The sequence below is a fragment of the Urocampus carinirostris genome, chromosome 3 (genome assembly GCF_059441175.1).
Source record: "Urocampus carinirostris isolate Australia breed hairy pipefish chromosome 3, RoL_Ucar_1.0, whole genome shotgun sequence".
Classification (NCBI taxonomy): Eukaryota; Metazoa; Chordata; class Actinopteri; order Syngnathiformes; family Syngnathidae; genus Urocampus; species Urocampus carinirostris.
Window position 1 is genome coordinate 335073 of NC_142351.1, and position 15869 is coordinate 350941.

Genomic DNA, 15869 nt, shown 5'->3' on the forward strand with positions numbered 1-15869 from the left:
TTTCTGTTTCCATTTCTGACCTGTTTTCGGGAGGATCCGTCTTCTCGTTGGTTCAAATAGAATGATAAATAGATCCATCTTTGCATCGGACCATGTATTCATAGCCATTGGAACCTGCATATTTTTGGAACGCGGTCACGGGGAGAACACGCAAACTCCGCACGGGGAGCCGGAACCGAACCCCGGACCTCCGCGACTCGGCGCTAACCGCTCGGCTGCTGTGACGCCCGCGATCGAGATTTCAGATTTGGAACTTTTCTTCCATTTTTTTACGTTGACGGGGATTTCAATCGTTTTGACTTTGACACATTTTTTTGTAGATGGGTGAAGATTGAAGCCGTTTTGCGGGGATCTCCTAAATCATTTGCTGTGTGATGTTTTCATATTATTGATAATATAGTAGGGCAGCACGGTGGCGCAGTTCTGAGGTCATGAGCTCAAACGTCCTGCGTGGCGTTTGCATGTTCTCCCCGTGCTTGCGTGGCTTTCCTCCCGCATTCCAAAATCATGCGTGTCGGGTCGATTGGCCTAACAAAAATCATCCTAGGTGTGAATGAGCGAGCGAACGGTCTGTCCCTGTGTGCCCTGCGACTGGCCGGCAAGCTGTCGAGGGTGTCCCCTGCCCGCTGCCCGAAGACGGCCGGGATGGGCTCCGGCACCCCCGCGACCCTACCGAGGATAAGCCGTGCTGATCGCGGACAGACGGATGATAATACGGTGCCGAGCCGAAAAAGACGTTTTTCTACATAGAGCCGTCCTTTTGGATGCGACCCGTAGCTGGCGTTCCGGCGACGTTATTTTTCTAGGTTTATTGGGCGGTCTAGAGAGTCGGACTGCCAAAGACACGGCAACGATTTCCAGCATTTTCAGCCCGAATGGCGCAACCCTAGTTCCCGGCGGTTGAGGAAAGGGGCATTTGCGGGGTGTCGGGTGTCGCAATTACCGGCAGGTCTGGCAGACTTTACACTCGGGGCACTGCCATCCGGCGCGCTGAATGGCCGCCGCCCCGATCTCCAAACAGGCGGCGTGATAATGGAGGCCGCAACTGCTGCAGAACAACAAGTCCGACACTTGCCCCCAAGAGTCGCACACGCAGCAGCAAGACTCCTCGCCTGCTGGGAAACACAAAATGCAAAAATGGAATTGCTCTGGATTTCTACAGCGCTTTACAATGTACTTCACACTTATTCATTCACACACACACACTCATACACCAGTAGGGAGTCAGCCTCCAAACCTTTTGAGGATAATCAAGATGCTAAATGGTCTGCATTTCTAGGGCGCTTTTGACTTTCCAAAGCGCTTTACAATATGCTTCACACTTATTCGTTCACACACACACACTCATACACCGATAGGAAGTCAACCTCCAAACCTTTTGAGGATAATCAAGATGCTAAATGGTCTGCATTTCTAGAGCGCTTTTGACTTTCCAAAGCGCTTTACAATGTGCTTCATACTCACCCATTCACACACACTCACACACCGATAGGAAGTCAGCCTCCAAAAGTTTTGAAGATAATCAAGATGCTAAATGGTCTGCATTTCTATAGCGCTTTTCGAGTCAATGAAGACTTCCCAAAGCGCTTTACAATGCAATGAGTTACATTTGGCATAAGAGTGCTACTGCACATTACCCTCGACACATTGTCCCCACTGTCAAACATGGTGGTGGCAGCATCAAGCTCAGAGGTTGCTTTCCTTCAGCAGGGAATAGGAAGATGATTAGATTTGATGGAAAAAAAATGAAGGGGGCCAAATAGAAGGTGATTCTGACAGAGAATCCTTTAGTTTACAAGAAACAGGAAAGATACATTTGTAAGGCGCCAAAAGCAGACTTCACAAAGCGCGTAGGGAAGCAGAGTACAATCTTCAGTTCCTACAGCTTAAGGAGAGTTCCGTTCGACGCTTCCGAATCAAAACGAAGTCGACAAAAAAAAACATACAACTACAAAACCAATTTGGGTCCGGTCCAAAACTTACCATGTGAAAAACTCTCCAAAGTTTTGGACACGGAAAACGCAAAAACGGAAAAGACGTTTACGCTTCGTCGCCGATCCGAACCGGAAGATAACGACTCGTTCTGTTCATCGCCACTAGGAGTTCAAACAAATAGAAATCTTATGCGTGGCTTTCCAAAGTCGGATCATTTGAATGCTGAAGGATTTCATATATTTGACTAGAAAGGATTTTGTACGATCAAATACAAATGACATTTAAATGCAAAAGATATTCACTGGCTGAGTTGTGGGGCGAGGTCAATGCAACCTAGTGGAGAATGATGTTTACAGGAACAGCGGGGAACCGGGACAAAAGGCCGATAAGATAATCGGCACTTCTCGACGCAGACGGCCCCGGTGACGTAGAAACGCTCGGGGACGTTTTGACCGTTTCGGACATCGAGGCGAGGGGGCTTTCCTGGCACGCTCAGATAAATTAAATCTGCCCCCTCTTCTCCATATTTTCCCCATCAAGAAAGGAGCGCGCATTGTTAGGAGAATGCAGGTTGTGTTTGGTTAATGGAGTCAGATAACTCATTCGAACAATTCCGGTACGTTATAATATTTCATTCCTAACGATGCCGATGAAAGTCTCGATGTATTCTCCTAGATTTAATGCGTGGTCAGACTGCGGAAAAACGTGGCAACAATTTCAAGCATTTCACCCGAAATTCACGCACGGTTCAAAACCTGAAAAGGTAACCCGGAAACGAATGTAAAAGTGATGGAGGAGATTTGGTGAACTTACCCAATTGTTGAGCTTGGTCTATGTGCAGAGGACAGAGAAGGGCTAACTGCTTGAGAGATTGGAAGGAACCACTTGCTGCTGCGCAGGGGAAGTGGTAAAAAGTGGAACAGCCCTCCGCGTGGCACCGGAGGCTCGCCCCCAGTCTTTTACAGTAATGGCAAATCTGCGACAGAGGAATCCCCGCCGTCAAAACCCCTTTCGGTCCCGCTGTAAATTCCAGACTACGGAGCGCACCTGATTAAATGTCACCCGCTCAAAAGGGAGGACAAACCCAATTTTGTCTTTGTACGAGCCGCATCCCATTTTAAAGAAAAAAATCGTTTAGGGTCGTCTTAAGCCCCGCCCGCACCTCCGAGTCGTTTACGTGACGGGTTTTCGGATCGCGTGACCGACACGGCGACGAGAACAAATTTACTACCGAGCTGTCAGGTTTTCAATGTAAATCTCTCGAATTTCTTTCTCAAGGTAATTAGCTTGTTTTTATATTACTAAATATAAAAACAATGTTTCTCATACACACACATACATGAAGTAACGTTTCAATAATCAGTCTAATTGCATCTCTTGTATGTTTATCAATCTTATATTCTTTTATTGTGAAATGCTCATGTGAACTTTCTCCCTGAAGTATAATAAATCACGCCCACGTTGTGGGCGGGGTCTCTTTCCCTTGTAACAACATCACATGGAGGACGTGAGTGAAATCTGCTCTTGGTATGATTAGATTTTAACAATATATATGTTGTTTATTTGGGTAAATATGGCCACGAAATAGTCTTAATAATGATTGACTTTAACACGAGCCAAAAGAAAATGCGCCGAAAGAGAGTCCTATGACTCCAGACGATTGCAACCGTAGTGTGGAGAACAGTGCCAAATCGCAAGACCTATGGGGGTCGCCGCAGTAACAGAGCGTGCAGAATAGATCGCGACAACTGAGCCGAAGGAAAATGCGCCGAAAGCGAGTCCTATAACTCCAGACCACAGGGGTAACCGTAGCGTGGAGAATAGTGCCAAATCGCACGTACCCTAGCTGGCAAAATCAGGATTCCCGGAAGGATTGGTAATCAATTCATCCTGTAGTCTGGAACGGAGAATACGCTCGGGGTACATACCCTGCGTGTCCCTGAGATAACGGCCCGGTTTACGTTTTCCAAGCCGCCGTCCTCGGCTCGCTCGACGCCGTCCGACCACACGGCGCACCAGTGATGCACCCAAAAACCTAGAAAAGGTATCCAAAAATTGGAGAATCGGAGCGAAAGAAATCCGGCGAGAGGACTTACCCGAGTCCTGAAGGAGCGAGGCCAGAGACGGCGTTTGGGAAAATCCGATGGAAGACAAATGGTCGTCCCCGGGCGGCGGGCGGGACTCCGGCGGCTGCGGCTCGGCGGCGGGGGATTCAAAGTGACGGAGTTCCCCTTGTCCGTGAAGGCTGCGCTCCACGCAGTTGCAAAGGGCGCACGCCCTGCTCGGCCCGCTGCCCGAAACAAAGAGGGCGTCTTTGAGAGCGCCCGCGCTGGCGCCGGCGGAGTGGACTTACGTGGCGGCGTCCTCGGCCAGCGGGGATTTCCCTTCAGAGGAGGCGGGAGGATGATCCTCGGCTGAAAATCGAACAGAGCGGAAAGGTGTGTCCGGCGCCGCCGGGCCGTACTCGGTCGCACCAATGTCACGTACGCTCGACGTTTACCTTTGGTCTCCGAGTCGCTTTCGTCGCAGTTGGATTTCTGCTCGTCCATGTTCCCGACCCGCTCTCACCTCCTCCGCAGAAATCGGACCTAGCCAAAGGACAAGATGCTCAACGCGCTTCACAAAAAACAAATCCTTCATCTAAGACAGGGGTGTCAAACGGGCGGTTATCGCGGTTAATGGGGACCAAAACCACCCGCGATAAGTGAAAATCCGCAAAGTAGCGGTGCACCTTTAAAAAAAAAAAAAAAAAAAAAAAAAAAAAAATCTCATCTCATTATCTGCTCCGCTTATCCTTATTAGGGTGACGCCGCGTCCGCCGAAATCGCTCCGTCGCGCGGCCCGGCAGTGACCTCCGCCGACTCACCCCCCTCCCTCCCACGTACAATTCAGCCGGCAGCCTTATCCCGCGTCCGCTGACGTTCCGCCGAAAAGCCCCGCGAAAAGTGAAAACTTGCGAAGCCTCTTCAAAAAAAAAAAAAAAAACATTAACCATGACAGACCGCGAAGCTCTGAAGCCGCGAACGTCGAACCGCGAAGTAGCGAGGTCCCACTGTAAATGCAGATCATTTCATTTCATGAGTTTAGCCACAGTGGAGTGGATGAGGTCTCACGCTAGGCCAGAAGACGGACGTCCCTGCGGCAGATGGAAATCTTTGCGCCCAGGGTGACACCGCCTCGTGTTCACGTAGATAGCGAGTCCGCCTCCTATCCGCTTCCCGCAGGCTAAAGTGTCTCTGTCTGCCCTAACAGCGCTGAAGCCGGGTAGCTCCACGTTAGCGTCCGGGATGCTACATTTCCGTGAAAGACAGCAAACTGCACTCCCCGTACGCTTAGCACGGCAGCACAGCCGGTCGGTCGCTCTCATTTGGTACCATGATTCCGGACGGTACCCGAGACTTCTAACGCAGCTAGCCGCTTAGCTAGTTCCGGCTCTGCATCCAGGATAGGGCCCCCTCATCACGCCGGCGCGAGAATTCTTCAGGCCGAGGAGTCGATTCCTCCAATAAATGCGTTTTTGTGCGTTACAACCCATAACCATAGAAAGTCTTTCAAAGCGTAGTCGTCAAACGGGACGGAAAAGACGGAAGATAGAAGCGGACGCTTCAAAAAATAAATCACAAGGAAATAACACGGAGCTGCTGGAAAGACCGCAGAAGTATGGCCATCACCCCCCTAAACAAGCACAGCAGACTGAGAAAAATCCAGACGCTGTCAGTTGTCTTGAAAAACGGCGATGCTGCAAAATGTGATTGCGCTAGGATTCCGATGAGAGAGCGTCTCCAAGAAGGACAGTCTCGATATTCCACCTATTCAACCTGACAATCTTTGCAACTTCTTTTTCTCCAGGAAGTCTTTCATAACGGGTGATCGCGGAGCGCCGTGTCTAATCTCATCGTGATCGGTGACGATAAAGGCAAAGACGACCGTCGTCCGTGTTTGATCGATGGCCTTCTGGCAAAAGTCCTGTTGGTTTGTTTGGCCCTTCATCGCAAAGGGCCTCACAGACCACAGACTATGACGACAGCATCCCCTGATCTAAAACCGACAAGAGGGCAAGGGAAAAACTCCAAAACCTCAACATGAGGAAAATGAAGAAACTTTGAGACCTATTTAGCAATAGCATTTCTTGTTTCAAATCTGCAGTGACTTTGCTCAAGCTTTCAAGCCGCATTCACCGTTTTGAAAATTTCAAGCGCTCTCTGTCTTTCGGCGTCGGTTCTCGTGACCTCCGATACAACGAGTGAGAAGAAGAGGACCGGATGCAATTTCGATCAAATCAATTGTTTTGGGGACGGGATGGATGTCCTAACCGTTGGTGAAGTGCTACGGGAGGAGACTTTTGTTAGTCTCCTTACCCCTACTCTCTTCCCCTGTTAAGTGTAGAATGCCACTCCCCTCTTATTCTGGGAGAGTTTCAAAAGAAAGAAGTCTTACCTCCTAGTCAACAAGACAACTAAAATACCTCGCATTGAACAACGTGTTAAAAATGAAGTATAAACTAGTCGTAAAATACTTCTACTACAACAACCGTTTTAGAACAAAAAAACATCAAAAAAGTCAAACCCAAAAAGCAGCAGTGTAACGTATACAAATAAACACGACTTGAGATTTTTTTTTCTTGATGTCGCGCGTGGCCAGTCGAGTCAGACTGCCGAGAAACACCACAACAATTTCAAGCATTTACAAGCACTTTCCCCAAAATTCAAGCCTTTTTTTTCCAAACACCCTATTCAAATTCAAGAGTTTTCTAGGATTTCAAGCACCTGTACCAACCTCGTCATGCCCACCCAGGGACCTTTTGGACCTGCCATGCTTGGAGTATGTTGGACATTTTAGGCCAGATTGGAATTTTGGGATGGGGCTAGGGCTTTTTTTGGTGTTGATTTGGACAAATAAGAAATCACATTTGGAAAAAAAAGGGATACTATGAATCTATACAGGGTGTCTCATAGAAAGTATACACAACTTTGACACCAGATAGACCACCCGTGTCAAACAGGCGGCCCGCGGCCCAGTAAGGGACTGGAGCCTACCCGCCAGACAACACTCGGAGAAGCGCAAGAGAAAAAAGAGCTGCTGGTTGAAATAGGTCCACTTGATGTTGCCAAAGCCAGGTGCCTCCAACAAAGACACTGTACCTGTAATTATTTATCTCTCTCACTCACCCTCTCTAGTGATCTCTCTCTCTAGTGATGTCTCTCTCTCGCTCTTTCTCTCTCAAGTGATGTCTCTCTCTCGCTCTTTCTCTCTCAAGTGATGTCTCTCTCTCTCTCTCTCTCTCTCTCTCTCTCTCTCTCTCTCTAGTGATGTGTCTTTCTTTTGCTCGCTCTCTCTCTCTCAAGCTATCTAGTGATGTCTCTCTCTCAAGTGATGTCTCTCTCTTTTGCTCCCTCTCTCTCTCTCTCTCTCTCTCTCTCTCTCTCTAGCTCTCTAGTGATGTCTCTCTCTCTCAAGCGATCTATCTATCTAATAGTAGATCGAGTACTTCTAATCGAAAAATGGAGCTTCTTGGAGGCAACTTTTGCTCCATTTGACCTTTGTTTTGTCGACTCCAAAAATACTACTACAGGAAATACTACCAAACTAAAAATCCAATGGAATGTTTAACGCGCGGATCTAATACTTTCTTACATTTCAAAGAAAAGATACAAAAATACCACAAACATACTACAACAGTCACGCTATAATAGAAAAATACGGATTCAGAAATACCACAACACACATGGAGAGTAATACTAACAACGACTACAATACAAGAAAAAAATACTACAACAGGAGTACTGCGATACAGAATGACAATGACAGCGATATCACAAAAATACGACGACGGAAATACAAAAGAATACAATTTGTAGAAAATGTACACAACTACAAAAAACAACTACGCTAGAAAATGAAATATCAAATCAAATGCTTAAAAGAGAAACCTCGTCGATTACGTAGATTTGATATATTTTGTGAAATACATATAGAGAAATATAATGTGTGTGTATATGTATATATATATATATTTATGTATATTTATTCACAAATGAAAAAATGGACAGGTCTCCAAGATGGGCCCTTGGCCCAATGGAATTGACCCAAATGTGGCCCCTGACACCGTACATTTTCCTGACCCTGAATTGTGAGGGCGAAAACATTTTGTTTCCGTTCCGCGCTCGTCCCGAACGTTCCGCTTCCTGTTTAAAGAAGAGTACACTCAATTCCAGGAAAAGACAATCGGCGTGATTAAAAACAAACAAACAACAACAAGAGGAGGCATCGAATTAAAAGCAAAGGTCCATCGAGGAGATGGCGATGCCATAAATGCCGGAATCGACAGAAAATGGGATCGTTTGCCCGACGCTCTTCGCGTCTCAGACTCTCGGTCGTATCCCGTAAGCCCGCGGGTGGTCGTGGCACCGTTACCTGCGGTGTGTCTTGGGCAAGTACAGCCTGCTCCAAACAATACAGACAACCGTGCTTTTCAGTAAGAGAGCGTTAACAACTAAAGCAGAGGCTGTCCAAGAATACTAGATTTGAGAAAAAGAGGGGAATAGATAGACAGCACCAGAAGGGGAGAGAGAGAGCCTGTGAGTGAGACAGAGAAAGAGAGACTGGGAGTGAGACATAGAGACATAGAGAGAGAGAAGGAGGAGAAAAAGAGATGAAAGTGAGAAAGAAAGAGAGAAAATATGAGAAGTGAGTGGATAAGTGTGAAACAGAAAAAGGAAAATACAAAAAGAGAAATAAAGAAAGAGAAAGAGAAAATGAGAGGATAGCCCAGGAGGTAGAGCGCTCATCTTGGGATCAAGAGAACGCAGGTTCGATTCCCGGCTCCTACGTGTTATATGTCGAAGTGTCCTTGGGCAAGAGACTGAATGCCTAATGCCCCCAATAAGCAGGTCAGCATGGCTGACTGACTCCCTATTGGTTTGTGAGTGTGTGTGTGAATGGGTAAGTGTGAAGCACATTGTAAAGCGCTTTGGGAGCTCTTCATTGACTTGAAAAGCGCGATATAAATGCAAACCATTTATCTTTTCTATTGCCAATCTATCGCTGTTTAAAGTCTCCGGCCGCACGTTTATCACCCGGTGACTCAAGCGTAACAACGCGTCATGATCCCTTTCAAATGGCAACAAAATGTCAAAGCGGAGGCGGACTCGCTATCTACGTGAACACAAGGTGGTGTAACCCTGGGCACAACAATTTACATCTGCTGCGGGGACGTTGAACTACTACGACACAGCACCCCGAGGCCATCCTGTTAATCTGTTCATAAACAACACAAGGATACTGCTGGAAGTGTGAATTTCTCTACAGGGATGAAGAAAGTATCTATTTGTCTATTTCAAGCGAACAATGGAGTCCATCAGGCGGAAAAGACGACCGAGAATATACAAATAGACGAAGCACAAGCTGATAGACTTAATGGAGGCTTCGCTTTACGAATTGCTTCAATAAAGTGAAGGCAAAATCAGACGGGACGCATCACAAATGTATTTGAAATGAAATCTTACGTCGAGAGTGGAAAAGAACAGGCAGCAGCTTCTTTAGGATCCAAAATAGAAATGCTTTTGCAGCTCGGCGTTAAAGGCCTCGTCGAGATCCTCTCAATGTAAACATCGAGATCCAGACGTTAGCCGTATCCACAGCGCTAGCTTAGCCACAAACGGAACATCCAACGGCAACCACCGCGGACGTAGCAGGAAAGTTTCCCGTATCGTGAGATCCGATGCACGCATCGTCGCTCTGGCTGCCGGACAACGTGACCGTTCAACGGCCGTCGTCGCGGCAGTCCGAGCTAGCGTCCGTGGAACACGGCTAGCCCTCCAGCAAGTAGGCGTAGCCATTAGCTAGGAGCTAACGGGTATGTACTAGCTTGTAGCACGTAGCCGTTAGCTAGGAACGAGCGGCTACCTGCTAGCTTGTTACCCGGTCTAAGGTCAGGGTGAGCGGGGGAACACGCCGCAGAAACTCACCTGAAAATAAACAATGGCGTTTCTCGGTAGCTCAGCGGCGATGAAAGAGCTCCTGCGCGGCGGCTGGAGCTTCCCTCGACGCTCCTGGTCGCTTCATTTTGTGGAGCGAGCGGGGGGCTAACTGTTGAGGCTAGCCGGCTCGAGCGACCGAGAGAGAGAGCGCAGAAGGTGGGGGAAGTGCACGCCGAGGAAGCCGGAAGACGCGCGTTCCGAGGAAGCTCCGCCAGCTAGCGGGCGAGAGAGCGCCGACTACCGTCGTCCGACTCGCGACGAGGACGCGGAGGAGGCCCCGCTCCGACGCTTCTGTCGTGTCCGTTAAGGGAAGCCCCGTGACGGCTCGCTTTGTTTCCGACACCGGTCTCTTGTGGATGTAGCTTCCGTGCTAACGGCTAGCGACGGCGTTTGCCTTTGGGGATTTCTTTCCTCGATTTTTTTCTTTTCTATTTTTTTTTTTTGAATTCTTTTTGGAATTCGTTTTGGAATTCTTCCGTCCAGCTTGCAGCAATACCGAAAAACAAAAACATGCTATGAAACCTGAGGCCCGGGGGAGCAACTGGGACCCCCAGTATGATCGTTTGAGGCCCCCGCCCTATGATGAGATATTAAAAGACGAAATACAAAAATGAAAGAAGACAAAATAAAAAGGAAAATAAGTTAAAAAAAAGGAAAGTAAAAAGAAGAAAAATGGGGGGGGGATGAAAAAGGGGAATTTTGATAGTCTTTGATGATGTAGTATGGAAATAAATTGAGCCGTTTTAGGGGGTTTGTTTTATACTAACCCATTTTTCTGAACAAATCAATCCAACCAAGGATAGATAGAGAGATAGATAGATGTCTAGATAGATAGAGAGATACTTTCTTCATCCCCTTTGGGAAATTCCCAATTCCAGCAGTATCCTTGTGTTGAAAAATAAAATAATAGAATAGAATAGAAGAATAGAATATACCTTTATTGTCATTGTTACAAAATGGGTTAACATATTGTGACAACGAAATTGGGCATGACACTCCAGTTTTATACAGTCACAGTGAGGTATGAGCCAAGAAGATAAAGGAACAGAGAAGATAAGGTTATAAAACAAGGGGGATAAGGCTATAGTTATCATTGACATGGTATTTACACAAGAAATGTCGTCATGTGGGATGTTACATACAGTGTTGTCGTGATACCGTTGGTATCGTAAGGGTTGTGCAATATTGCATTAATAATAAAAGAAAAGAAATAGACTACAGAAATCCCCAGTATAACGTGTTGATAGAGACTATTTCAATAGTGCTAGTAATAAAAATAAGGTCAAATGCAAACGTGGGGGTTAATATGGGCTTCTACTCCCCCGGGTGGAGTTCAAGAGCCTCATGGGTGTACTTTTGAGCAAGTTTATGGATTTTTTGGGGGACTGTAGCCTTAAATGATTTCCTAGCTGTGGCGCTCTAGGGCTCCATGCCCTTACAAAATACAAAATCATCTTACCTCATATTTTTTTTTTATCAAACTTGTTTAGTGATGTGGTTTAACATGTTTTATTGTACATGCGTTTCCTGATGTCATAGATATTGTTCATGAACAGTTTGTGGTGAGATCCGGAGTCGCTCGACATGAACGAGGTTTATAAAGAAAAAAGTTCCAAAATGAAATCGCTTGACTGTAGAAGGAAAAAATACACGCAAATAGAATGAAGTTGAGTTTTCTTATTCAAACGATTCATTCATTTTCTGCATGAAATGATTGTTGGTAATATACCGATGCAAGGGATAACCACAAAGCTGTCTTTATTCATGTTCTCCTTTTCTACTTCCTTTTTTAACTTCTTTATACAACATCATCATTTGTAATATAACTCATCGTAGCAAGTGAGTCGTTGGAGAGCGGCTCTTCTAAATGTGTTGAGCCGAAAAAGCCGGTTCTCTAAAAAGAGACGGACTACCTTTCACTACACAACGACCGCATGAAATCCGTCCTTTCTGTCTTTCTCTATATCTGTTGTTTTCTCTCTCTTTGTCTGTCTCTCCCTTTTTTCTCCTCTCCTCTCTCATCCTTCTTTTGTTTCTCTCGCTCTTTTTCTCTCCCTCTCTCATGTTCTCTATCTCTTGTTCTCTCTCGTTTCCTCCCTTGTTTGATCTCTCTCTCTCTCTCTTGTTCTCATCCTCTTTGTTTATGTCTCTCTCACGCTTGTTCTCACTCTTGTTTTCTCTCTGGTTCTCTTTTACTCTTTCTATTTTCTTCTCTCTTTCTCTCTCTCTCCCTCTCTCTCTCTGTATCTCTCTCTTTTTCTCACTCTTGTTTTCTCTCTGGTTCTCTTTTACTCTTTCTCTTTTCTTCTCTCTCTCTCTTTCCCATTTCCTCAGGAACGTAGTCATCCGGCCCCCGTGGGTCTTGTCCCGTCTCAGGCGTTCGCCGCTTAGAGAAGCGACTCCAAAACGCTTCTCATCCGTTCCTTTCGAAGCCAAGTGACGAGCGTGAGGGCGCGACTTCCGGTATGCTCCAAAATAAGAGCGCCACTGTGTTGCGCGCACGCTTCCGGTTGCAAGAGCAGAGCGGGATGACTCAACTCCCCGTTGGCCTTTAGCGAGATTAACGGATTAGTTTGTTTTTGTTTTTTTTGCAATTGGCCGACGGGCACCCGGCTCCCATTGGCTGTCGGACAGAGCGACTCCCTTCCCCATCTGCTTCCTGCTTTATAACCGTAATCTTCGGTTGTGTTGCGCGGTTGCCAAACGGAACGGCTGTATGAGCCGACTCCCACTCAACGTCGTGATTTCTCGTTTATCAACTCTAGGTGACTCTTTGTTGTTGACTCGAAATGTCTTGAGCAGGGTTGGGTAGGGTTACTTGAACTGGATGACTTTCAAGGACTTTGGGATGACTCCAGTACCAAATATGCTCAGAAAAGACAAAAGAAAGTCAATAGGAATCAAATGACTCCATTTGGTGCAGGCTCGGGGAGTAAAGGAACACACGGAAGGGCAAAACGCTGTTTGGATTGATTTTCATTTTGTTTTTGTGGCATTTTATGTTAGTTTTGCCGGAGATCAAAGCCAGGAGAGAAAGCTTACCACCTCTTGTGAGTCATCATTTGATTCCTGTTGAGTTTCTTTTGTCTTTTATGAGCATATTTGGTTTTGGAGTCATCCAAAAGTCATTGAAAGTCATCCAGTTCAAGTAACCCTAGCCGACCCTGGTCTCGAGTATATCAAAGTTTCAGACTGTTTTGTATTTGATCGCTTCTATGTCACCATTGCTGATTCAAGGCACCTGCCACTGCCCCATTGTAGTATTTTTCTATTATTACAGTAGTTTTATAATAATAATAATATAATAATAATAATTTCCTTGTATTGTCATTCTGTGTAACAATGTACACAGAACGAAATGTCGATTGCACCTGACCCGTTGTAGCGAGCCGATGCAGCCGCAGCCAACAGAGGGCGCCGCCGACCACTTTATGATGATAGTATTTCTGTAGCATAGTTATTTATTTTCATACCATCTTTGTTGTATTTTGTAGTATTTCCAACTAAGAATGTTTGTTGTATATCCGTAGTATTTCTTTCGTATTTTTAGTTTTTTTTTGTAGTATTTCGATTCAGAGATTCCGATTCAGATCTACTCTATTGTCATTCTAGTACACGCGTATACAGAAGGAAATGTCGATACATCTGACCCGCACGGTTTCCTCGAATGTACAGATATAAATCAAATGTTGTATTGAGTTGGAGTATTGGGTACTAATGATATACTAAATAATTATGGCTATGTATAGTATTTTACAGTCGTGCAAAGAGTGCAAGAGGAGCAGCAAACCAGATGTGCAAAATAATTTATGAAGTGATTTTGATGTGGTATTTCCATGGTAGTATTTTTTGTACTATTATTTTGATTGTTGTATAGGTGTGGTATTTTCATAGTATTTTTGTATTATTACATGAGTTTTATGATGATCGTATTCTTGTAGTACTTCTGTAGTTTATTTTTCATCTATTTTTGTACCATCTTTGTTGTATTTTGTAGTCATTGAAATTGTTGTATATCTGTAGCATTTCTCTAACATTTTATTTAGTACAGTCTGACTGTAAAAAACAGATTCCCATGAACTCTTTTCAATTTGGGCAATGAGGCCACACCCCGACTTTTTCAAACACTCCAGAAAATCCAATTTGAATTCACTCCAATCGATCCAAATTTCTGGTTTTTGGACCCGATGAGTCATCGAGGGTCGAATCGAAAGAAGGCAAACTGAATAAATACCGTAAACACGTAGTCCTCCTGAAAACCATGAGACCTGCGACTGCCACGTTGGTGATTGTCTCCCTGACTCTTTTGAAACCCCCGTCTTCCAAGAGGAAGCTGTCAGACCGTCCGCGAACCTACGCTCTCAGCTAGGCAAGCTTTGTACTATTCGAGATTATCCTGCCCTGTTTTTTTCCTGCCCGATACCTGTTGCCGACCCGTTTCTGGGCCTGTTTCCCGGCCATCGACCCGTTTTTCCCCGTTTCCCGCCTGGTACCTGTTGCGGGCCTCTTTTGTGGACTCGTTACTGCCTTTGCTCCTCCGTCCCGGCCGTCGACCTTTTTTGCCCTGTTTCCTGCCTGATACTTGTTTCTGACCTCTTTTTGTCAGACAGGACGAAAGGAAGACTGAGATCACTTGCGCTCGTTTCTTGGTTTTATTGAAAGGAAGGAAATGACAAGGTGGGATTCTTCGATCCGTTGGTTGGCGGATTGACGAAGGTTGACAGGCGGGTGAAGGCTTGGCGGGAACGGTCGTGGACAGGCAGAATCGTCGTGTTGTTGGTCGGGGCTTGAAAAAAAAGGGCGTCGTCGTGTTCGCAAATGTGATCAGGAATCAGACGGCCGGAGCGGGTCGTAGGCAAATTCGGAAACGGGTCGGCAACGGACATCAGGTAGAAAAAAAACAGGAGTCGGGCAAAGAGTCGGAGGTACGAGCTTTCTGAGCAAATGGCAACAGGTAGCATAGTACTATCAGGCGGCTTGTTTCCGGAAGCTGAGGGTTTAAATGGACAGGGTGCGTCAATCAGCTGTCCTGGCTATTGGCGCCAAATCCTGAGCACAGGTGTTCCAGATCCGGGTGATTGTGACACTTTTCTGGACTCGTTACTGTTTTGCTCCCCCGTCCCGGCCATCGACCTGTTTTCACGCCGCCTACGACGACCCTCGCTCAACGGGGCAGTGCCACTTCCGCGTTCCTGTCATCTGTTACCCGTGACCGACGATCTTGGGATGGTAGATGCAAGTCCTGTTCTCCTTCTTAATAAAAACAGAGTAAAACGAACACAATTGGGTCCCGTCTCCGTTCCTGGTCTGTGACACTTTGGGTTATTTTGTCCATAACCAAATCGGGCTATGAATGATTACTTTCACCCCCTTTTTTTTAGGATAACCTAAACTTTAAATATCTACCATAGCTTTGCCTAAAGACAATGTAATAACAAAAAACAGACTTGGATTTTTGATGATTCTATTGAGGTAGACTGGAACTGAACATGAACGTATTGTAAAAGAACATAAACTGGAAATATTAACTGTTAAATATACTGTATATACAAAAAGTTTTTCGACTCTTTCAGCTGTGTCATGATTACTTATGCCAGGCACCTGTGCCCGTTCCTTTGGCAGCAACAGCCCCGGTCCCTGATTGGCTGTCGGACTCTGTTTAAACTCCCGTCTTCCGAAAGGAACCCGTCAGACCGTCTGCAAACCTATGCTCTCAGCTAGGCAAGCTTTGTACTATTCGACATTATCATGCCCTGTTTTTTCCTGCCTGATACCTGTTGCCGACTTCGTTTCCCGACCGGTTTCTGCCTTGCTCCTCCGTCCCGGCCATCGACTTGTTTTGCCCTGTTTCCTGCCTGATACCTGTTACCGACCTCTTTTGTGTGCTTGTTTATGTTTTTGCACCTCCGTCCCGGCCATCGACCTGTTTTGCCCTGTTTCCTGCCTGATTCCTGT

At 46.1% G+C, this 15869-nt stretch overlaps 1 protein-coding gene across 6 annotated transcripts in view; it reads right to left on the bottom strand.

Moving 5' to 3' along the window:
* The window catches only part of kmt2d (lysine (K)-specific methyltransferase 2D), a 76503-nt gene extending 66110 nt beyond the window's left edge, over positions 1 to 10393 (bottom strand). For 5 of the 6 annotated variants that reach the window (XM_088330142.1, XM_088330141.1, XM_088330143.1 and 2 more), the window contains exons 1-7: positions 9903 to 10393; positions 4436 to 4523; positions 4289 to 4349; positions 4032 to 4225; positions 3864 to 3970; positions 2749 to 2911; positions 944 to 1115 (exon numbers count right to left, since the gene is read on the bottom strand). In XM_088330142.1, the coding sequence (XP_088186268.1) occupies positions 944 to 1115; positions 2749 to 2911; positions 3864 to 3970; positions 4032 to 4225; positions 4289 to 4349; positions 4436 to 4484 (746 nt within the window). In that variant the 5' untranslated portion in view covers positions 4485 to 4523; positions 9903 to 10393. The remainder of the gene's footprint in view (positions 1 to 943; positions 1116 to 2748; positions 2912 to 3863; positions 3971 to 4031; positions 4226 to 4288; positions 4350 to 4435; positions 4524 to 9902) is intronic. The other variant, XM_088330139.1, reaches the window with a different exon arrangement.
* Positions 10394 to 15869: the final 5476 nt, after the last annotated feature.